This window comes from Anolis carolinensis, chromosome 1 (assembly GCF_035594765.1).
Source record: "Anolis carolinensis isolate JA03-04 chromosome 1, rAnoCar3.1.pri, whole genome shotgun sequence".
Classification (NCBI taxonomy): domain Eukaryota; kingdom Metazoa; phylum Chordata; class Lepidosauria; order Squamata; family Dactyloidae; genus Anolis; species Anolis carolinensis.
In genome coordinates this window covers 83,705,217-83,730,106 of record NC_085841.1, presented here as the reverse complement: position 1 = coordinate 83,730,106, position 24,890 = coordinate 83,705,217, and the positions used below count along the sequence as shown (strand labels likewise).

Here is a 24,890-nt window from a genome sequence, read left to right as displayed (position 1 = left end):
AGATGAAGACGACGCATTGGTGAGCACCCTTTGGGTTCGTTCGCTTAGCCAATTACAGATCCACCTAACAGTAGTTTTGTCTAGCCCACATTTTACTAGTTTGTTTGCCAGAAGGTTGTGAGGGACTTTGTCGAAGGCCTTACTGAAATCCAGGTACGCTACATCCACGGCATTCCCTGTATCGACCCAACTCTTAACTCTGTCGGAAAAAGAGATCAGATTAGTCTGGCATGACTTGTTTTTGGTAAATCCGTGTTGACTATTAGCAATGACTGCATCTGTTTCTAAGTGTTTGCAGACCACTTCCTTAATGATCTTTTCCAGAATCTTGCCTGGTATCGACGTGAGGCTGACCGGACTGTAATTGTTTGGGTCGTTCTTTTTTCCCTTCTTGAAGATAGGGACCACATTTGCCCTCCTCCAATTTGCTGGGACTTCTCCCGTTCTCCAAGAACTCTCAAATATGATCGCCAGTGGTTCTGAAATAACTTCCGCTAGTTCCTTCAGTACTCTTGGATGTAGTTGATCTGGCCCTGGCGACTTGAATTCGTTTAGAGTGGCCAGGTGTTCCTGGACAACTTGTTTCCCTATTTGGGATAGAATTTCCCCAAATCCTTCGTCCATTTCATGTTGCTGAGGTTGAAGATGGCTTTCTTTTTGTGAGAAGACTGAGGTAAAGAAGGCATTAAGCAGTTCTGCCTTTTCCCTGTCCCCTGTCGCCATCACCCCATCTTCTCCTCGCAGAGGCCCTATCGCCTCCTTTTTCTTCCTTTTTCTACCAACGTAAGCAAAAAAGCCTTTTTTGTTGTTTTTAATGTCCCTGGCAAGCCTGAGCTCATTTTGCGCTTTAGCCTTGTGAACCTTTTCCCTACAGGAGTTGGCTATACGTTTGAATTCTTCTTTGGTGATTTCTCCCCTTTTCCACTTCTTGTGCATGTCACTTTTGAGTTTTAGCTCAGTTAGAAGTTTTTTGGACATCCATTCTGGCTTCTTTGCACGTGCCATATTTTTTTTCTTTGTTGGCACTGTTTGCATTTGCGCCTTGAGTATTTCACTTTTAAAAAACTCCCATCCATCGTTAACTCCCTTGTCTTTTAATATTGGCGTCCATGGAATGTTGCTCAGTATTTCCTTCATTTTTTGGAAGTCAGCTCTCTTAAAGTCCAGAATGTGTGTTTGACTTGTCTTAGTTTCAGCCTTCCATTGTATCACAAACTGCAGGAGCACATGGTCACTTGCCCCTAAGGATCCAATGACTTCTACTGTATTGATCAGGTCTTCCACATTTGTTAAGATTAGATCAAGAGTTGCTGATCCCCTTGTTGCCTCCTCTACCTTCTGGACCATAAAATTGTCTGCAAGGCAAGTGAGGAATTTGTTGGACTTTGTGCTCTTGGCCGAGTTTGTTTTCCAGCAGATCTAGTACAGATTTTGTACACCTCCCAGAAAAAACAAAATCTAGGACAGATTTTGTACACCTCCCAGAAAAAAATGTTTTGGGATATATTTTTGCTGTTTGGTTTTTTATTATTATTATTTTATTGTGTCAGAAGTGAATTAAGAATACACTGCAAGTCGTTTCTGGTGTGAGAGAATTGGCTGTCTACAGAGACATTGCCCTGGGGATGTCTGGATGTGTTAACATCCTGTGGGAGGCTTCTTTCATGTCCCCGCATGGAAAGCTGGGGCTGACAGTCGGGATCTGTCAGGACCCATGCTACAGAGCACCAATAACCATGCGCAGAGGCCGGATTCTATCTAATATCTTTATTAAAGGAATATATATAGTCAATAAAAACAAGTGAAGAATAAAGTTCAGAAATAGACCTTTCAGGAAAGGTCAAATATAGTCCAGGAAAATAATGTCCAATATGTGATATTAAGGTCCAAAGTTATAATCCAATAACCAAAACACACACTTTGCCGAGCAAAGTGTGGGGAAATGACAAGGTCCTTTAGTCCATAGAACTTGACAACAAGGCTGGAAACAAACTAGATTCTTGGCAAAACAAGGCTTGATACGAGGCAACAAGAAACAAGAACAGGGTCCGTGGCTGTCAGGACCCAGGCTGCAGAGCACCAATAACCATACACAGAGGCCAGAATCTATCTAATATCTTTATTGAAGGAATATATAAAGTTAATAAAAACAAGTGTAGAAAATAGTCCAGAAGTAGACCTTTCAGGAAAGGGCAAAATTAGTCCAAAGAAGCAATGTCCAATACGAAATATTAAGGTCCAAAGTTGTAATCCAATAACCGAAACACTCACTTTGCCAAGCAAAGTGAGGGGAGATGACAAGGTCCTTTAGTCCATGAAACTAGAGCGAGGCTAGGAAGCAACTTGATTCTTGGAAAAACAAGGCTTGATTCAAGGCAACAAGAAAACGAGGAACAAGAACAAGATCCGTGGTAATTACTTGGCAAGGTCCGGGAAACAAGGCAAGGCTGAGTCCTGGAAAGCAAGGCAAGATCCGTGGAGCAAACAAGGCTGAAAACGAAGGCTTGGAATCAGGAACAAAGGCTTGGAAGCGGGAGTAGCTGTCCACACACGCTACTCCGGTAGCTGACGAATTGACTCCGCAAGATCCCTTTGTGGGTAAAACACCTAAATAGGGTCCCGTTTCCCGCCAAAGAGCAGTTCTCTGGAGAACCAGAAACGAAAGCTATTCTCTGAGTCCAGATGCATGACTCCTTAAAGTTTCCCATGGAAAGCAGGCTTAATCAGCTGAATGCTTAGCAGCTATCCTAGCACTCCTGCGAGACGCCTGTTCGACTCCCCTCTGTTGTTTACAAAAATCATGGCGAGAAAACGGGGGAGATTTTGGCTCAGGGCTTGTTTGACAGACTTCTGGAATACAAACCTCCTGCAGGTGCAAAGGCTCCATTTCTGGCTGAGATAGTTCCTTTTCTGGCTGAAATGGTGGAAAACCCAAGTTTTCCTCTTCATCTGTCACAACAGCACTAGGAACAGGACTACATGGCCCATGAACCATCACAGTGGCGAGGTCCGGGGAACAAGGCAGGCTTGGAACTTGGTCTTAGAAACAAGGAACTGGAGTTGCGTAGTCCACACATGATCTCACTCCTCAAGCTGACGAGTTGACTCCGCAAGGTTTCCTTCACGGCAAAACACCTAAATAGGGTCTCGTTTCCCGCCAGAAGAACACTTTCCCTGGAGAACTAGAAGTGAAACCCATCTCTGTCCAGATGCATGACTCCTTAGAATTTCCCAAGGGAAGCAGACCTAATCAGCTAATTGTTTGGCTGCGATTCTGGCGCTCCGGCGATTCGCCTCCCTAGCGCCTCTATCTTTATTATAATTGTCCTTTCGAGAAAACGGGGGAGAATTCTGCCCAAGGCTTGTTTGGCTGACTTCTTGAGGGCAAACATCCTCCAGGTGCAAGGGCTCCGATTCTGGCTGAATCGGTGGGAATCCCAAGTTTTCCTCTTCGTCTGCCACCAAAGTACTAGGAACAGGACTACATGGCCCATGAGACATCACAGGATCTCACCCCGTCTTGTGGAGTTGAACCACCGGCCTTCAGGTCAGCAGTTCAGCCAGCACAAGGGTTTAACGCATTGCACCACCATGGCTCCTGCTGTTTGGTTGGAGATGGAAAAAGTACAGTTTTAAGTTGCTGCTGTGGGTCAGTGATGTGCCTGAAGTAGAGCTGTTATGTGTTCTCTGTGAGAAGAGCCTATTCGTACTCTCCTAAATCAACTGCTGTATATATGACTGAAATCAGAAAAATTAAGAACAGGAATAATGCATTGTAATATCTCTTGTTACTAGACGATGAATGACATTGCCCAGATCATAATCTTCTAGGACAGGAATATAATTTTCCATAAAAGCAATTTTATATAAAACATAACTTTCCAGGAAAGTGCCACTAGCTGATGAAAACCATTGATGGAATACTGTCTGGATGCCCCACATGCCTGGTCCCTGGTCACTAACCCATGGGGAGCTGGGGAGCTGCCTACTTTTGTTATAGGAATGTGGCTATATTTCTGTGCTTCTACCCTCCACACTAACTCTACATTGTTCATATTGTCCTTGAATTATCATAACTCTGGATTCAACATTTATTTCCAAAGGTATTTTAAAAAAATCTCTTAAATATTTCTCCTATATCTCATTTCAGCATGACAATGTCTGTTGTACATAATTAGACATTTTGCTTAGTTTCCTGAGTTAAGTTATCCCATAGACCAGCAGATTAATGCATTCCTTTGTCAGGAAATATTCCATATGTCACACACTTTCCAATTATTCTATTCCTGATAAAAGACTTTGCTCAAGTGCTTGAAGCATTGATCACTCTGAATAATAGTTTCCAGTGATGGCAGAACCTTTTTTTACAACTCTGTGGATATTTATCCACTTTATAATTAAACATACCATGCTTTTTATACTGAGAAAGAAATAAAGCGTTCCCTCACTACTTCGCGGTTTACTTTTTGCGGATTCGCTATTTCGCGGTTTTTTAATAAACTCTAAAAGACTATTATAAATCATAAAAAATTACAATTTACATCCTAAGGAAGGGAGGAAGGAGAAGCCAAAGGGAGAGAAAAGGAACCCAAGTGGCAACGGGAGGAGATGGGGGCGATTTATCAACACACAATTGGTTGATAGAGACTTAAAATAGTGTATAACTACTAAAACAATGTATAAATATTAAAATAGATATAGCATCCCTACTTCGCAGATTTTCACTTATTGCGGGTGGTCCTGAAACCTAACCCCAGTGATAAGTGAGGGAACACTGTACACAACAATACCTCCAGAGCTATAAATGTTTTTCTGTATTTCTTTTGCTGTTATATCCTCCCAAAGCCAAAAGAGAGAGAGATGAATGAAATTATAAGCATGATTTCAACAATCAAAGGCAATTCTGCAATCCAATCATTGAATCTTTGTACTCTGTTCAATAGTAATTAAACTCTTAATTATCTGCAACAGCATCAAATAAGAGCTCCATAGAAGCAGCTTATTGACTTTTGGTAAATAGCTTGTTGCTTTATGTGGTTGTAATGAGCATAAAATAATGATATTATAGATGAGGGGATACTTCTGGGTGAAGTGGAATGAGCTGTATGGTTTCTCCTAGTATATGCAGGATAAAGCAATAGAATCAACAAAGTCATTTGAGATGATGCAGGAGAAAGCATTGGTATTCTAATTGTAGCTCAAAACTGGGACTTCTTAGAGAATATCCTTGTTGTTCATTTAAATACTGTTAGTTTCCCAATTCTAGGGAACTAACAGAAAGTAAGAAACAGTTTTGAAAAAATCTAAGAGAATTAGCTTTTGGATAAGGAAGCAGCTGGGAAAATCAAAAAAACGGTTAGCTTCATTCTGCAATAAAAGCAATGCTTAAATTAGACTAGAAGTCAGCCACTTTGATTGAAAACTTAATTAAATTATGTTGTTCCTTTGTGTTAAGAAATGTTCAGCTTTGGTGCCTTAATTAATTTTGATTAGTCTCTGAAACAAGGCACACATTCTAAATCTGGGGTGGGATTGTAAACTCTTCCGATGTTGTCTGACTATCTCTCCCAATAGCCCTTGACCCCATAGCTGAAGAATGCTGGGAGCTGCAGTCTACCAATAATAATAATAATAATAATAATAATAATAATAATAATAATAATAACAACAACTTTATTTTTATACCCCGCCCCATCTCCCCGAAGGGACTCGGGGCGGCTTACATGGGGCCTTGCTTGATAAAACAATCAAATATCAAGGTCTGAAGAGCCTCATGATTCCCAGTCCTCTTTGAAATGTTGCAAATTAGTTTGACACAGAGAGTGTGGCTCCCCCGACCCAATCTTCCAGACAGACATCCGGTACTCAGACTAGAATTGGGAATTGTCTTATGTGTTACTTAATTGTTGCTGTAGGCTATAGTGTTTCACCAGGCAATTCCTGCTAGACTTCTGAAGCTTCCAGTTTCCAGTCCCTGGATATCTAAAAGAAAGTGATTGAAAACGTGACATTTCTAGATGACTCCAAGGAATCAATAATATTGAGGAATTTCTGTTTGAAGATCTTAGCAATTAATTTCACAGAATATGTATGTATTTTACTGGAGTTGATGGCCAAATAGATAGCATTCAACTAGTCTCAGAATACAGACTAGGTCACATGATTTATAACATCCATCTGTTTTTACAATTTTAGCTTTTCAGAATTATTCTGTTTAAACTGAGGATTGCTAAAAATGACAGCAAAAGGAGGCGATTGAAATTTATTCCTGTTTCATGCCTTAAAGAAGTCTTTTCCAGCCTATCCAGAGAATGATTTTATAGTGTTTTTTACATTTCTGCTTGATGTTTTATTGAAATATGACCATTCTCATACTACAGTAATTTCATACTGCTATGAAAAAAGGCATTCATCGCTTTTTGTGCTCCAGGACATTTTCAGAAATCTCATTTCAGAATTTCCTTTTTAAATCATACTTCTGAGAGCATATTTATTCATGGCTTGGTAGATATATTTAATAACTCGAAAATATAGTAATATAATCCAGGCCAATTCTGCAGTAGTCTTCATTCCTCTAATTCGGGGGTGGAAATTAGGCAGCCTCCAGATATTATTGGATAACAGCTAACAGTAGTCCTTTCTAGCAAAGCCGTTGGTGAAGAATGTTGGGAATTGTAGTTCAGCAACATCCAGAGGGTCTTATGACTCCTTGTTCTCATCCAAGGACTGTGAAGGTATGTAAAAAGACATATCCTATGTATGTGTGATTTTGCTTGTTTTTTGACTTAATATGCTTCCAGTTGGTGGGCATCTAGACTAGTGTTCCCAGTGTAGGATGGTATATAAATATAAGCCATTATAATTCATTTCTACCCCTCTGTCAGGATATATATTGTTTCCAGATATTTGCAAAAAGCACAAGGAACTTAATTTGCAACTCTATGCAGTCCTCCCCCACCAGATGTATTAGATTATCTATCCAGACAACAATGGCCAGCATCTCCAGCAGGACATCTGGGTGGCATCAAATAGGGGAAGGCTTGATCTAATGATGCTCATCCTAGTAGAGCCGTATCCAATTCAGACATCTTTGAATGGCACCCCCTTTTTATTTCTGTTCTTTCTTCTGCACTATATGCGTTCATCTATTCAAATATCCCGGGAAGAGAGGTTGGGTTTAATCTTCTGGTCTATTTCTTTGATGTGTTGAGTGTGTGTATTTGCTGAATTTGTTTCTGGGTGAAGTTCACAACCTATGCCATCAAAATCTGTTTCAGAAGGGCATCAGACTAAAGCTTTTGCTGCTTGCTTTGCAGATACTTTTGTGTATAACATTCACTCCAACGTTTGAGTTGAATGGGAGCTCCATACTTAAGATTGCTGAGGTAAGTGCTTTGTTTTTTTTTAATCTGGAAGCTAAACTTAGGCTGTTTAATAAAAATATCCAATTCCCAATGGCTTTGGAACATGTTATGGAGTTAAAACAGTAAGATAAAACTACATCAAAATCAACCTGCTATATGATTCCTTCCACTAGGAACTGTCAGGAAACATATTTTTTTCAATTGGATAATGAATAATAAAAAAATCTTGTCCAAATCTGCATTGAACTTTGTCAAATGGCCATTTCATGGCTGGTGGAGAACAGGGGGCGGGGATAAGAGAAGCATCTGACTATGTTTTTATAGACCAAGGATATTTCCCACAAAATCCTTTGGGGTCTTCAAGAAGTCTTTGAAGGTTATTCCACCTCTTGACTTTTGGCTTTAGGAACATGTCTAGGAAAGACATTTAAGAATTCTCAATGCTTCATAAAAATTATTTACTACGAAATAACCCCTGTAATTCTACAAAATAATACCAGTCTATTTATTGCATTTTACGCATAAAAGATTTGAAGACTGTTAAAAAAAGGAATTCTCAATAATAGCGTTGTGATGCCTCACCAGAATATAAATCCTTAATTCCATAGGATGCAACCATGATAGTTAAGGTGGAATCATAGTGCTATAACTGTGTAGTGCAAAAGGACCCTAGATTGCATTGTAAAGATCTGAGAGAGTTAGCATGGTGACTTCTGCCTATAATTACTCCACATTTGATTTCTGGTCAATATACTTATGTTGCTCATATTACTGATCTGATGTCATTGTCAATATAAAATGACTTTCTGCCGTCATTTCTCTGTCCACTCCAACCCACCTCTCTAACCAGGTTTGCATTGAGACCTATGTCTCCAGCTATCATCAACGGAGTATTAATACAGCTGTACGGGCAACCCTCAGCCAGATGCTAAGTGATTTGACTTTACAGTTACGACAAAGACAGGAAAATACGGTGAGTCTGCTGGCAAAATGCATAGATCAGTCTTTCCTAGTTCTGCTGTCTCAGTTTAATTTAGAGAGGTTAAAATCAGAACTGTAAAAAGCTTTGAAATGCCCCTTAGAACTGGAGTTTATAACCAATTATTTTTTGGGGTTATAGTTTCGTGAGTACCTTCGCCAGTATAGCACTGGTCTCGCAGACTGGGATGTGTGTGTGTGTTCTGGGAGTTATAAGCCCCAGCAACCCTTTCTTGTTCTGTTAAAAACGAAGATGGGTCGTAGTAGGCTTTAAAGTTGTCCTTGATACTAGGTTTGCTTGTCTAAGGAATAACATAATTACTACCTCTGTTCTCCCTGTTTGAAAAGCAACTTCTAGGATAACATATGCACTTGCTAACTGCAAAGCAAAGAAGCATCCTTTCTTGAATACTATTGCTTACTTTCTACAAATGCTAATCACATTTGTTAAAAAAAAATTCTTTACAGATAGTCGAGAGTCAAGGTGTTCTTCAGGAATTCAAGAGCCCAGGTATCAATTTCACACATATTCAGTAACTTCTTTCTCACCCTCCAGTTTCTTTTTCTTTCCATCACAGCTGTGCCAAATTGACAAGTATTTTGAATGTTCACATATCTTCTGTTTCGCTTTTTCAATCCTGTATTGATGATTGACTAGAATAACAAATACATTTTTGACCATCATTGTAGCATTCCTGTATGAACAATGTTGTTCTCTACCCCACACTGCAATACTCAGAAAATTATACTCACTTCCAGCCTTAATATATGTTGGCACAGTATACCTATTATAAGAAGCTAGTTCAAGCAGTACTGAATAACCAGGAACAAATAATAGGTGCAGTTATTTATTTATTTATTTATTTACCAAATTTATACCCCACCCTTCTCACTCCAAAGGGGACTCAAGGCAGCCTTACAGATAAACAATTCAATGCCATATAAAACAACAGTCAATTAAAATAAGCAATTACATTTAAAACATGGAGATAAAACAGCTTAGCGGCAACATTTAAAAATAACGCAGTCCAAAATAGTAATCCAGAGCCATTCCAATTGTCAATTGCACATATTCCATATCAATTTCTAGCAATGTGTGGACAGTTAGGACAATGTATGCATATTGCTATTAATATATGCTCTTTATCCCTTCTAAAGATTTGACAACAGAGTCCCTCTGTGATGACGTTGTCTCAGTCTTTACAGTTCTCTGTGAAAAGCTTCAGACGGTCATCAGGTGAGTTTGAGTTTTTCTGACCAATAAATGGGAGTAGTGGAAAGTCAACCATTGTGCCTAGCTAGGATTTCTCCCTAAAGTATTGTATTGAAACATTCAGTGGTAACTACTGGCTTCCCTGTCAGTTGGTGCAGTGAATCAACTCCAGGTTTTAGAACAAACTTTATTTTTAAATATTCTTTTATTATTTTAATATAGGCAATATAAGTACAATGTTCCATCCATAATCAAAATAGCATTAATATTATACAATCAGCTTTTATTACCTTTAGATGACCTATGAGAATGGTTGAAAATAATTTCAGTACTTTGGATAGCTCCTTTAACATGTGGAATAAAATCTACAGCCAATTGATCATATCCACTGCTGGAAGCCACTGCCTACTACTGGCTGCATTATGTGTCTATTTTAGAATTTCAGTAATCTTAGTTTTTTGTTTAAAATGAGAGATGTGTACTTCTGTTCATACAAAAGATATCTTTAAAAAGCACAGATAATATCATGAGCACTTTCCATAGTTCAGGCCACTGTTTCATAAACTATGGGTACCGGCCCTAAATGGGATTCCCTTAGCTCAATGGTGTCCTGAAAAAAATTGAATGTCACCCAGTGACTGTTTTAGACATTGACACAAATCTATTAAGCAGCATTTACAGTGAACTCTGCAGAAGATGCTTCAGCTGTACTACATAAAAAGGAAAATCAGTCTGTTTAGCAATCTTTGCAAATGCTGATTTTTATACCTAGTTTATATATCTCTAAGCCTGGGATCATGTAAACCTTTCTCAAGCAGAAAATTTTTAGAAGCCTTGGTTTAGACTTATTCATTCAATCTAGGGTTCTGTGTAACCATACAGTTTAAAACTAAAGCAATGTCTAAACATTTCGCATGATTTTTTTGTGGGGGGGGGGGGGGGGAGAGAAACTTGTGTAATGTGCTGAAAATGTTTTTTGTTGATAGTGTTTTAAATTGTTTGTTTTAAACTGATTTTGAGGTTGTTGTTTTTTTGATAATTTAAATGCTTTTTAACTTTTGTATACTGTAAATTTTTAAGTATGCTAAAACTTTGTTACAACCAATTGTTGCAAACCAGCTTTTGTTCCAAACCTGGAAATAGGAAAAATCATCATCATCATCTTTGGATAAACTCAGTAAAGGAAGACATGGGTACCCTGAGTTTGCAAGCCCTGAGATGGATTGTTGAAGACACAGTGACTTGGAGGTCTCTGATAGCAGTTAGCAACAATAATGAGCAAAAAATTGTATTTTAAGTGCAGATTTATGAGTCTGTCCTCCTCCTGTGAATCATCTTCAGATTAAGAACCCCTGTCTCAATGCCACCTTGTGCTAGAGATTGTTTCAGGGAATAGTGATGGAAATATCACTCAGCTGCTTCCCAATTGACAGAGAAACAGATCCCAGTTATTTGCAGGATCTGCTTCCTGTTAAGTGGAGATTAGAGAACTTTCACAGTTCTTATGTAGCTCTAAACTAGAGACTAGATAGGGATTATGAAACTGAAATAGTCACCAGCAACTCTTTGTTATACATTCATAACTGCCCAAAAATATTTCAGCCATGAAGAGTAATAGAAGTTGTAGGTATATATTTCTAAACTTACTCTAAATAGCAACAGCAACAATATTGTTCTTATATTTCCATGGTGTAGTTTTTCTTCTGTGTTTACTTCTGTTAATAGGGCAGCCTCATTTTGAATAGAATAGCCTGTAACATTTTTCAAGTGTTCTCTTACTTCTACTTTCAATGCAGCTATTAAAGCGATTGTCATCAAGTTAATCTTCTCCTTTGTGATGAGACAATGTTTAGCAAGCTATTTGTACTTTTTGTTCTGCCACAATTTTTCCACAGCCAGCATGCAATTAGAGCTCATTTAAGAGAATTAGTTCTCAATGTACTGTGCCACAATACATGAAGAACATCATGGAAAAATTAATTAAGGGTGAATTGGGTACCCATAGCTTATGTGTATTGTAAAAGCATATGTTTACTATTCCCACTAATTATTATTAACAGGGTATTCTTTATTAAGTTTGGGGACCATTATTACTTGCACAGCTGTAATTACATGCAGACTGTCTCTGTTTGTATTTTGAATTTAACATGTTTTTTAACAGTAGCAGTGTTTATATCTATATGCCTTCTTACTATAACAGCATTGTTAGTATCTTTTTGACATTATTAATAATGAATAACAATATGTATTTCTGGCTGTTGTAACCTGAGTAGTTTGTTATTGCTAACACTAAATGGTATATACAGTAGAGTCTCACTTATCCAACATAAATGGGCTGGCAGAACATTGGATAAGCGAAAATGTTGGATAATAAGGAGAGATTAAGGAAAAGCTTATTAAACGTCAAATTGCGTGATGATTTTACAAATTAAGCACCAAAACGTCATGTTTTACAACAAATTGACAAAAAAAGCAGTTCAATACATGGTAACGTTATGTAGTAATTACTGTATTTACGAATTTAGCACCAAAACATTGCAATGTATTGAAAACATTGGGTAGAAAAACTTTGGCTACTAACAAATTGACTACAAATAAAGATAGAATTGGATAAAATGAACTTACAGTAACAACATTGTCGGAAATTAAATCTGTAAAATGTTCAGTCCTTGCTGTCTAGAGAAACAGCTGTGAATCCAGGCGGGAGGCCGGCTGGATTGGATAATCCAGAACGTTGAATAAGCGAATGTTGGATAAGTGAGACTCTACTGTAGTTCTCAACATATTCCCCATATTACATTGAGTAGTATTTACAAGATTATTCTCTTGAATGATAGATGTCACCATCCTTTCTTACTGTCACAGTGATGTAATTCTGGTGTCATGGCTAAAATAGATCATGTCGGGGGGCGGGAGGGAATGCATATCTCTCTCCTGTGGCACCCATTTGCAGAAACATACAATTTTTAATGAAGTAAAGTGAACTGCTTGACATAATTTGGATTTTATGAGTGAGCTATGCCATATCGCTCATGCCTCCATGTTCACAGCAAATCCATCTTTCTCTTTAGGTTGAAATGGATTCTGGATGATTGCATTCAACTGCTTTCCTTTTTATTTTCTTGATAATCACCCTTTTACATTTTCCCATGAAAGAGGATGAATGACAATTTGCCTTTTTATTGCCTCTGTTTAGAACCAACCATAAAACATTATACATTTCCCTTCCATTTGCCAGCGAGAATCAGCAGCTTCAACTTCTCTACCTGGAATGCATTCTGTCAATGTTGACCAGTTCCTCTCCTACCATGCACCACCACAAAGGATTTACTGACCTCATATGGTAAGAAACTCTACTTTTAACAAAAACAGGATTAATTCCTCACATTGAAGCATAGCTGTAATAATTTAGACCCGTTACAATATTTTAATGTGGAAAAGGTTTCATTCTTTGTAGGATTTGATCTGCCAGGTATTAAACTGCATCATGTCCAATAGTCTATAGCTTCCATTTTCATATGCACTGATGAGATTAGGAGTCCTGCCCATACCTTAAAATGTTGCGTTTGAAACACAGGCAAAAGCAATGACAAAAAATGGTTGAAAAATTAATATTGTAGGGTTCCTCCAAATAAACCAAATGTGTTATTCCCTTCTCAAGTGGGTATCTTTTTCATTCTGAGAATATGTTGTTATGTTCTCCAATTTGAGAAAAAAAATTCTTTACCTATGTTAACTATTTGTTCATTCCACTCATTTCTATTTTCCAGGAAGCAGTTGTGCCCAGCCCTCATAGTAATCTTGGGAAATCCAGTCCATGACAAAACCATCACCTCTGCTCACTGCCATGAGGCGGATGCACTTTCCTCAGGTGTCTCGGATCATGGTCGAGGGTCAGGTTGCTCTTCAACAGCCCCTACCCTTAGCAGTCCTGTAGCCCGGACCATTTATTACATCGCAGCAGAACTTGTGCGATTAGTGGGATCAGTGGAGTCCATGAAGCCTGTCCTGCAATCTCTTTACCACCGCATGCTGCTCTATCCCCCACCTCAGCACAGAGTGGAGGCTATCAAGATCATGAAAGAGGTATCTCATGGGAGAGAGGTTTCTGGGTTTTTTAAATTCCTGGTTTGGTTTTGCTTTTCATATTTGCTCTAGTGAAAAGTCAGTAATGTTAATGTTAATAATAAGGCTAATGCTAATAATAATTTTTATTTGTCACCTGCCTCTCCTCATGGCTCAAGGTTGTATATAACACAGCCAAAACACATCAACAGAAAATACATACAAAAAGTTGTGTATATCAAAATACACCATACACCAAAACACATGGGACAAAGATCAAACAAAATACAGCAGCAATTGAATGGAAATCCAAAACTCGTGGTTCAAAGTTGACTGGGTAGGCCTGCTGGAAGAAATGGGTCTTTACTTGTGTTTTAAATTCTGACAGCTCATTTATCTGTCAGATCTCTTTTGGCAAAGGGCAGTTACGTCCCAAACTGCAAACTGCTTGTTCATTATAGAATTAATAATTGCTACGGTTCATATATTTGTCACATACTACACTGTCTTTCTTGCTGCTGTGAAACAAGTTTTTAAAAAAGTTTGAAAATGTATTTTAAATGGTTCAACACAATCCCCTTTGTGAGCTCAAGCCCACACAGCATATGAATAAGCCATATACAATTGGATTTCACTGTTAGTTCAACCTTGTTCACCTGCATATTGAGAACGATCCTTCCATTCCCTTAAGGACCTCAAGATAGCATATATGGGCCTCTTTTCCATTTTTATTCTCACTGCAACCCTGTAAAGTAGTTAGGTTGAGAGAGAATGACTAACTAATTGAAGCTTATAGTCAAGCAGAAAATGGAATCTAGGCTTCCCAGGCCTTAGGAATGTATCATACAAGGCAGGCAAATCGCAATTACAGCTGGATAATAGTGGGAGTTATCACATGGAGTCATTGCTCTTTTGTTGCTTTCCCAGGGGAGATCATTGGAAAGTATTTCATTTATAAAAGAAATTTTTAACAGATGGTTTGTATATGTAAAAGAAATGCTTTCCATGCTGTTTCCCACCAAGAGAGTGGTGGGAAGGGAGTGAGGTCATGTTATAATTTGCAGCCAACCACACTGTTGTCCTGCTGTTATTGCAGTTTGTTTTCATCATGTGGTAAACTCTTTAGACTAATACTCTATCCTCAACACAAATCCCTCTTAAAGCTCAAATGGGCATGCAAATGTAGTCTTGTATTCACAATGTAGATTTCATTGGAAGCTGTTTTACATCAGAAGGCATGTTACCAGTTGGTTCACTGAGTTTCTGAGCAGATAATTCTACTGAAGTAATAAAGATGTTTCCAGAATTCTCTATGTATTTAAACTTCATGAAGTTTTTTCTTAACTTCATACAAAGTTGAACTGTATTTTTAGATACTCGGCAGTCCTAAGCGACTCTGTGATTTGGCTGGCCCCTGCTCCACTGAACCAGAATCTAGAAAGAGGTCCATTTCAAAAAGAAAGTCCCATCTGGATCTTCTCAAACTGTATGCTTTATTTCTTTATATTTGCCATGAATATTTTAATGCCCACTTTGGGTGATTGCTACTCTTTTGTTTAAAGACCATCCAAGAAGGCATGTTTTCCTCTTGTCATTATTTTTCTTTACAAAATATCATGGGTGCATTTAGTTGAATATTGTTCACATTGGTATTAACAAACCAGGAGAAAAAGGTTTATGAATACGATAGAATAGTCAGACATCAAAGAAAAAATACAGAGACTTTACCAGTGGCTGGACCTACAAGAGTAGTAGAAATATACTGTGGTTGAGGAGGGAGGGAGGGAGGGAGAGGGAGGTAGAGAGGGGGGAGGGAAAAAATAAAGGAAGCTTTGGAAGGCAAATGTTAAAGAAAGGGAAGTATTACTGTTATGATTATAAAATTCAATAAAAATAAAAAATAAAAAGAATAATCAGACATTGGGAAAATGTATTGTAATCCCCCAGTCAGCAGGACATCTTTTTACAAAGATTTCTGCCTCTTTTATTAATTGTACCCGAACAAGTTTAGATATAGTACTTGCCCCAAAATTAGAAATAAAGTGTGGCTTTTTTAAAAATTTGCAGTATCCTGGATGGAATGACAGAAGCTTGCATTAAAGGTGGGATTGAAGCATGCTATGCCTCCGTCTCAGGTGTCTGTGCCTTGCTTGGGACTCTGGATGAGCTAAGTCAAGGGAAAGGCCTGGATGAGGAGCAGGTCCATTTACTTCTCCGGCGCTTGGATGAGTTAAAAGATGGGGCCGAGACAAGTCGGGATTCCATGGAGATCAATGATGCTGATTTTAGATGGCAAAGACGTATCCTCTCCTCTGAACATACTCCCTGGGAAGCAGGCAATGAAAAAAGTCCTGATATTAGCATTAGCGTCACCACAGACACAGGTCAGACAACCCTAGAAGGGGAATTGGGACAGACCACTCCAGAAGATCGTTCTGACATTCGTAAAAATTCTCTTCAATCACCAGCTGGACAAGCTGTGAGAGAAATCCATTACAAAGAGCCAGAATCAGAAACTATTGACCAACCAGATGTTGTTCAACGGAGCCATACAATGGTTTATCCAGATATAACTAATTTCCTTTCAGTTGATTGTCGGGCGCGCTCTTGTGGATCCAGGTATAGTGAGAGTAATTTCAGCATTGATGACCAGGATCTTTCAAGGACCGAATTTGACTCATGTGATCAATATTCCATGGCAGCAGAAAAAGATTCTGGAAGATCAGATGTTTCAGACATAGGTTCAGATAACTGCTCCTTGGCTGATGAAGAACAGACACCAAGAGACTGCCCTGGTCACAAGTCTTTGCGGACTGCAGCCCTTTCCTTGAAGCTGTTGAAGAACCAAGAAGCTGATCAGCACAGTGCCAGGCTGTTTATCCAGTCCCTCGAAACTCTTCTCCCTCGACTTATAGCACTGCCAAAAGTAGAAGATGTTGATTTGGCCCTCCAGAACTTTGCCTCAACTTTTTGCTCAGGTTTGTGATCAGATCATTTGATTCACAGCCAATATTAAATAATGTATTTTATGTATTTTATGGATATGTATTTTAAAATATACCATATGGAATATTATTTGTTGAGCATTTTAATTAGAATATTGTCTACAAAACCAATAGTTTTGAGACATTTGAGATTATCTATGTCCTGTGTTCCAGCCTTATGAATTCATTCTGTGGAATGCGGGAGGCAAGCATGCTCATTTTTTCCATAGAAAGAGTTTGTGTGGAAAATATTACATTTGAAATTTGAGCCATTGTGAACTTTTTAGAAAGCATCATTTCCTCGTTAAAAATTGGATTTAACATTGCTTCCAGAGGAAGCATTTTTATCACCGCTATTCTCCCCATCCAAGTTAAATGAATTTGCTATTGTAAATTAATCAGTTCTTGTTGTATTTTACTTTTATCTGATTTATGATACTCTAATTTTTTTTCTTTATCTCTAATCTTGAATAAAATTTCTAGCTGTAGTTTGTTTTTCCCTTTAAACCAGAAAGTGTTTTGTTGAATTAGTAAGCCTCTTATTACTGCTTTCCCTGCATCCCAAACAGTCATTTGGGTTCTCTTTAAATAATTTTGTATTCACAATCTATTTTTTTTTCTTTAATTTTGAGGTCCTTTAAAATGTAATCATTTATTCTCCACATTCTGGCATAGATTTTCCGTGTACATTCCAAAATTGATGGGGGGAGGGGGTGTTCACAGTTAGCATATTGTTTAGCCAGCATAGTATCTTAGTGATAAGATGTTGATAAAAGATACACACATGGATTTCAATGGGATTTGGAAATTTCAAATGCTAATCCATTTTTAGAGTTAATTATTGCATCACCCAAAGGTCCAAATATTTCAATACACTTCAATGCTCAGATTAAAGCTGGATTTTCATGCTTAGTTAATCATACTTTTGAAACCAGATGTTCCCATACACTGCCAATTAGTTGTGCACATTAATATGGTAAATTGCTTTGTATGCAAAATTATGCCCTTAGGATATTTGGAGATTCTCCCCATATGTTCTGAACTGGTTCTTTGTAAAACCATGTCATCACCAATGTGAAAAATCCCTTCTGCTTAGTGTAACTTCAAACATTTTCAATTAGTGTGCACCAGTGCAGAAGAGAGAATCAAACTATATGGCTTTTGGTCTCATTTTCCTAGTGTTCTTGTTGCTATTGTTAAGTGTTAAAAGATATAACAGCTGTACACATTATAATAAGTTAAACTATATTTAAGCTTTCCATAGAATTAAAATCATGTGTACTATAAAGAAAATGAATTAAATATAGACAATTCAGGACATTACTAAGGGCCTTTCATGAAGAATTCCTCCTCCAAAGCCTTTACTAGCCTATAGATCTCATGCATGGAGATGGGGAATAGGAAAGGAGTTCCAGAGCCTGGAGGCAATGACCAGATATACTTGTGAAAATGGGTAGAGAGTTCCACTGCTGAACAGCTCTCACAGTGAGGAAGTTCTTCCTAATGTTCTGGTGGAATCTCCTTTCCTGTAATTTGAAGCCGTTGTTCTGTGTCCTAGTCTCCAGGGCAGCAGAAAACAAGCTTGCTCCCTCCTCTCTATGACTTCCCCTCACATATTTATGCATGAGCATCATGTCTTCTCTATTTATTTTGTAGATCTATTTATTTTGCTTTTCTGTACCCATGTCCTCCCTTTTTATAGATGATGAATATATGTTTTGGAGTAGGTCGAGAAGGTAAAAAAGAAGTATGGACCAATTTACTGACTGACCTAAATCACCAAGAAATCATCAGTTCTTCTCCAAAGCATATCTATCTACTTATAACAGTCATTCAGCGTATTGCTAACATTGACACCTATCTCTGTTTAAGTAGAACAGCCTGAATTAGCAAAACAATTATGTGTTGCCTAAACATATTTGTAATTTTATTATGAGGAATAAATAGCTTGGCTCCTTAAAATGTGATTTCTGAAACAGAGCATCTCTTCTCCCTCTCCCTCTTTGTTAGGTATGATGCACTCGCCAGGTTTTGATGGGAATGCCAGTTTCACGTTCCAGACACTGATGAATGCAGATAGTCTCTATATGGTCTCTCACTACATTCTTCTGCTGAACCTGAAGCTGTCCAATGCAGATTACTATAGAAAGAAGCCTGCCCAGTCACCTATGTTAATGGTGAGTCAATATATAATACAGATGAGAACTGTAATGCTAGATCCTTTGAAGGTATCATATTGTAAAGAATGTCAATCCATGAATAGTGCAAGGAACGTCAATCCATGAAAATTGATGAAAACAATTGGTCTGGATTTGTGGTGAATATTATGCCTTGTTTTATATTAACGGAGCCGAGAAGAAAATCCAAGGCGTTCATCACTCCCTGGTTTGCATAAATGGCAGTTTGTTAAATCTGGCCAAAACTTCAAATTGTGGTTTGCTAAAACTGCAAAAACACATTAAGAAATCATACTGTACAAGTGGGGAGAGAGGCATATAGGTCCAAGGCATATGGACACACCAGTGTTACGTTGCACTGTGATAGCATGTTATATCTGGATGACATCACAGAGGGAGGGAAGCATGATATTTATTTATTTATTTATTACAATATTTATATCCCGCCCTTCTCACCCAACAGGGGACTCAGGGCGGCTTACAATAAAACAGACATATAAGCCATAAAACCATGTTGATGTCTCCTGATCAATGTCATATTGCTAAGCTTAGGCATTTCTGAGGGAAAGTAATTTGTGTAGCTGCACTGGGCTAATTCCACTGTGATCTTTCACTCTGCAGAAGGAATTTATGAAGCAGGTCCAGTCCAGTGGAGTATTGATGGTATTTTCTCAGGCCTGGGTTGAAGAGCTTTACCATCAAGTACTGGAGAGAAATCTTCTTGGAGAGGCTGGATACTGGGGAAGCCCTGAAGAGCACAGCCTTCCGCTCATCACCATGTTAACTGGTGGGTAAAACGCTGGTGTAGTCATTAGATATTAGTGTACAATATCAGCTAAAGGCAATTTACTAGGGCACAGGATGATGCGTTTTGCTCTGTTGTCAGCAAAATTACTTAATTTAAAACCACCTTTAGGTTACAACTTTTGATTATTCTAAGTAGTATTTAAATGAGTGCAAGGTACTGGTTGGAACCATGTGTTTAGTTATATAAAGATATAACCCAGTCTCTGGATTCCTGGTTACATATTTATAGCCTGTGCACTGAAGCCATCCTACCAACTGACATCTGGAGAACACAACTGCACTAAAATGGCTGGGGACCAAGGAGAGAGAGACAGAGACAGAGGGGGCGGGGGAGGGAGGGGAGAGAGAGGGGGGGCTATTATGTGGTGGTTTGCAGTCTTTCCATTCTCCAATCCATTAATTAGTTCTGACAACTTTTTAACTCCTTTAGGTGCTGAGTAAGGTCTTTTAAAAAATCCAACTGGCTTTTTAACAAGTTAGAATTCATTTGTTTTAAATTGCCATTTCTATTGTGCTTCATTGTATTGTTCACTTGTATTTTGCTTCTGGTAATTTCCACTAGCCACTTAATGTGCTGAAAAAACAAGATAGAAAACAACCAAGATGTATCCAGTTTGCTGGAATTTGCCAGATTGCTGTTACACAGCAATCAAATACCACAGACAGAGTTTTCACACCTTGCATGGTCTCACATGATAGTTATCAAATGGACAGTTTTCATATATTCAGCCGCAAGTCATTGTGTGCTGAGACAGAATGAGACAAAGCATGCTTTTAGGAATAAACCACTACATCCTTTTTTAATGTAACAGTTGTCACTTTTCTTTTGCAGACATTGATGGTTTGGGGAGCAGTTCAATAGGTGGGCAGTTGATGGCTTCTGCATCCACACACTCTCCTCTCACTCAGAACTGGAAACCAGATGATGCTGTTGTGGCAGGTACAAAAACGGCATGATGTGGCATGTCATTCACATGTTTACATAGATTTGCTATGTTCTATTTTTTCCACCTTAATGTTTTTGACTGGCATCCTGTCCAGTAATTATGTCATAGGCCAGACTTGACAAGACTGTAATTATACAAATTAATATACTGTCAAAGGCTTTCACGGCTAGAATCACTAGGGTATTGTGTGGTTTCTGGGCTGTATGGCCATGTTCTAGTAGCATTTTCTCCTGACGTTTTACCTGCATCTGTGGCTGGCATCTTCAGAGGATCCTCTGAAAATGCCAGCCACAGATGCAGGGGAAAGTCAGGATATGCAGGGGGAAAGACTCACGATGTTTTAATATTCAAATTCACAGTTACAGTCATTCCATTATTGCAGTGACAAAATGCCCCCACAAAATCTATCTTTGCAGTCAATGCGTCCACTATACCAAAGGTGCTGGCAAGTAAGATAATGAGTGATAACACATCCAGCCCTTTCCTCATAGTAGAATAGGTGCAATATGTGAAGCACACTTAAACATAGTTATGTTTAACTAACTATAGCAGGCAACAGCCACTGTGAGCAATTGAGGTCTATACACCCATTGAGTATTTCTATCCACCAACCCCCAAACCAATCTCTAATATTAGGAGGAAAGCAGAGATCCTGGTTCTGGAAGGAGAGGGTATGTTATGCCTTTGTCAATAAGAGAGTAGACCTCTGTCACTTGCAGTGGTGTCGCACCTCAGGTTAGCTTCACCTTGCTAAAGACACCAAGCCACACACAGAAAGTAGTCTTTGTAGTTTATTTAGAAAATAAGCAAAATATAGTTCATAAAAGGGCAAAAGTTCAGTTCCAAAAGATAGGTACAAAACAAGGCTGTAAGCAATAAGTTCATAGAAACATAGAGCATGAAACAAGGTCCTTTTCATAGAAGTCAAAAGTCCCAGCAACCAGAATATATCCACATGAAAATCCAGGAAAGCAAACTTGGTACAGGAAAGCAGACTTGCTTCTTGAACAAGCGATGAAATTGCATTGACAGAGATCTCCCTTTCAGCAGACTGTTTTAAAAGCATGTCATAAAGGCATTCCTTTGCCCTTTGACCTCCCGTTTATTAGCTATTCGAAGACTTCTACGCAACCCTCTAAATTCCAGTCTCGTAGCCCGATCGAGATTGAGAGACGCGGCCTCAGAGTCAAGGCCACTGAGCTCCTTAGTGTTATCAAGCGGAGGCAAAGAGCTACCCTCCCTTTCTGCTTCCTGCACCTGAAATCGGTCATTAGAAACATCAGAAACAACAACATCATTTCTTCCCATGGAAACAACTCCCTGCTCTTCATTTCCCACAGCAGGAACACCCTGCACCTGGATCCTATAATTCCCAACATCAGAGTCATCTTCAAATTCATCCTGAATCTGCTGAATCCCATCATTATGCACATATAATCCAGAATCCTCATCAGAATCACACAAAGGCACATCAGAGACACACAAAGGCAAAGGCTAAGTCACAACAAGTGGCTGCTACCCAGTAAAACAAGACTCGGAGCAATTATGGCAATAGTGTCACAAGTGTGAATATGTAGGGACCATGAGTTTCTGGAGATCAAGCATAGGAAGATAATAATAATAAACTTTATTTATATCTCCCCAAGGGTACTCAGGGTGGATTCCAACAAAAAATGGTGAACATTCAATGCTGAGCACATTTATAAATAAAAACATATTTTCAGTTGAAGGGTGCCTTGAGATAAGTAGTTGTGGCAGGACCCAGGAGTGTCTCCAGCTACCTTTTCTCAATTTCAAAATCCTGTTGGAATAAAAAAAAAACTACTGATTGAAAGAAGCTCATTCTGGCTTCTCTAGGGAAGAATCCTAGGGGCAGCTTCCAAGCATGTCCTATGGGATGACCTCACCAGCCATGCCCTTAAAGATGGTGGTACTAAGAAAGGGTGTCTGGGCCCAGATGAGCCCATTTGGATAATTGCACTCTGTCAGATAGTCTGGACTTAAGCTTCACAAGGCTTTACAGGTTCTAGCCCGTGGTGACGCAGAAGAGTTGTTTGTATGTAAGTCCTATGACTCAAAGAAACAACACCTGTTTCCCCTTTCTGTTGCTTCAGGCATGTCCTTTGCCCGATACCTGCTTATTGGTTGTTGGAAGAATTTGATTGATACATTGTCAACACCTCTGACTGGCCGCATGGCAGGGAGCTCCAAAGGGTTAGCATTCATTCTTGGAGCCGAAGGAGTCAAGGAACAGAACCAAAAGGAGAAGGACGCCATCTGCATGAGTCTGGATGGATTGAGGAAGGCAGCCCGGCTTAGCTGTGCTTTAGGTACTCTGCATTTATCAAGATAGGCTGCATTTCTAGATGAATTTGTCTGATTATAATAACAATGAGGATTTCCCTACATACTGCCAAAAATTTAGCTAGTGAGATTAATGAAAATTCTGCCTTAAAACAACAACAAAGGTGACTTGTTTCTTCTTATAGGAGTTGCTGCCAATTGTGCATCTGCCCTTGCTCAGATGGCTGCAGCTTCATGTGTTCAAGAGGAGAAAGAGGAAAAGGAGACCCAAGAGCCCAGTGATGCCATAGCTCAAGGTATAATCCAACAATACATCTCTTTATTTTATTGCTAAACACTGACTATAAGTGCTGTGTTGGGTTACCTAGCTAGGTCTGTATAATAACTACTTAGGATCCTCATAAAAATTATTAGCTTTGGGCCTGTGTATGACCAAACTTTCTGTGAACCAGTGCAGAGCCCACATACTGTAGTAGTATGAGTGTTGGCCTGGAAGACCAGGGTTCAAATCCTTACTCAGCCATGAAAAGCCACACTGGAGGACACTGGGAAAGTCATACTTAGCCAGCCTGAAAGGCAAGCAATGGCAAACTTTCTCTGAACAAATCTTGCAGAGAAAACCTTAAGATACATTGCCATACATCAGAGTTGACTTGAAGACACATCACAACTATTGAAAATAATGGTGTTCTTGTCAAAGAAATTACACCTTTATAGGACTGGAGAAAGAAAAGGCACTATCAGATAAAAAACAAGGATAGCAATCTTGCATGCACTTATTCAGGACTTCCGAAAGTTACCTTTTTGGACTACAATTCACAGAGCTCCCAGTCCAGCTATTTTGGGCATTCAGGATGGAGTCATCTCTAAACCCCCAAGTAAGGAAGTGTGCTACAACTGGTTATGGTGTAAGACGCCGTGAGTTGTTTCATTTCTACCCTCATACCTTGACAGCCTTGATTGAACAAGTAGACTGCTACATCCATTAGGCTTGCCCAGCCTTTTAGGGGAAGGGGTGAAAGGGAGTCTCAGTGCTAATAGTCAGAAGTATTTATATGTTGTCACCAACACTGAAGGCCTTGAGTGTATTTTTTGAGCAATAACAAGAGATTCTTTCTATCTAATATTTATAATGGTACAGTAAAACAGAAAATGGAGCAAAAACTGGAGCAGATGGGGAAAGTGCAAGGTGTCTGCCTACACACAGCTCATGTTTTGTGCATGGATGCCATTCTCAGTGTGGGACTGGAGATGGGAAGCCACAATCAAGACTGCTGGCCACACGTCTTTAGGTATGAAGATAGAAATATGTGTTCATTTTCAGTTTGAGCCAAGTGAGCTTGTTTTCATGAGCTGCATTTCTTGAAACTGAGGAGATTCTTTTGATTGCAAATTGCCTGATCCAATGTTTTCGTTTTACCTTTGTTGATTCCATGAAAGGTGTACATTTTTGTATTCGTTGTCCTCACAATCAAGAACTCTTGCAATGCTTTTTCTGCTAGGTAAGAACATGAAAATAAGTGAATATCAAATAAATATTACTGAGATCTTACATAGATGTTGCTATAACAAAATTATTATCTGTCTCCTGATCGGACTCCTTCTCCCTGCTCCAAATCCACCTTAAAGGTCAGATACCTGAACTGACTGAAAGAGCCTTGCAGCACTTGAAATAACTGAGAAAATACAGTATTATAATATAGCAAAGAAACAAAGAGAAGAGTGTGTGAGAGATGAGAGTTGTCGGTATGGGAGGCCACTCACATATACATATATTGGATGCAGATTTAGGTGTGTAGATAAACAATGTTGACCCTTTTCTTCCTTTGGCAATTTTATCCAACTCCTGAAAATAATGCACAGAGGGTTAAGAAACTATGTAACAGCAACAGAGGAAATATTATTTTCCCTGTTAATATGATTCTTACCTGCAAGTATATCTGATGCTAGTGTTCAGTGTTTGTAATTGTATTATTCACCACAATTATGGTCTGCTTGCCAATCAGCTTTTTATTCCAGCAGCTTTAAGATTACTGTAGAGTGTAACAGAT

At 38.8% G+C, this 24,890-nt stretch overlaps 1 protein-coding gene across 2 annotated transcripts in view; it reads left to right on the top strand.

Moving 5' to 3' along the window:
• The window catches only part of arfgef3 (ARFGEF family member 3), a 94,103-nt gene that overhangs the window by 27,717 nt on the left and 41,496 nt on the right, over positions 1 to 24,890 (top strand). For both annotated transcript variants that reach the window (XM_062978251.1, XM_062978252.1), the window contains exons 5-18: positions 7,317 to 7,385; positions 8,215 to 8,337; positions 8,811 to 8,853; positions 9,501 to 9,579; positions 12,794 to 12,898; positions 13,326 to 13,641; positions 14,994 to 15,106; positions 15,688 to 16,598; positions 18,615 to 18,781; positions 19,403 to 19,568; positions 20,421 to 20,528; positions 22,650 to 22,865; positions 23,025 to 23,135; positions 23,981 to 24,131. In XM_062978251.1, the coding sequence (XP_062834321.1) occupies positions 7,317 to 7,385; positions 8,215 to 8,337; positions 8,811 to 8,853; positions 9,501 to 9,579; positions 12,794 to 12,898; positions 13,326 to 13,641; positions 14,994 to 15,106; positions 15,688 to 16,598; positions 18,615 to 18,781; positions 19,403 to 19,568; positions 20,421 to 20,528; positions 22,650 to 22,865; positions 23,025 to 23,135; positions 23,981 to 24,131 (2,678 nt within the window). The remainder of the gene's footprint in view (positions 1 to 7,316; positions 7,386 to 8,214; positions 8,338 to 8,810; positions 8,854 to 9,500; positions 9,580 to 12,793; positions 12,899 to 13,325; positions 13,642 to 14,993; positions 15,107 to 15,687; positions 16,599 to 18,614; positions 18,782 to 19,402; positions 19,569 to 20,420; positions 20,529 to 22,649; positions 22,866 to 23,024; positions 23,136 to 23,980; positions 24,132 to 24,890) is intronic.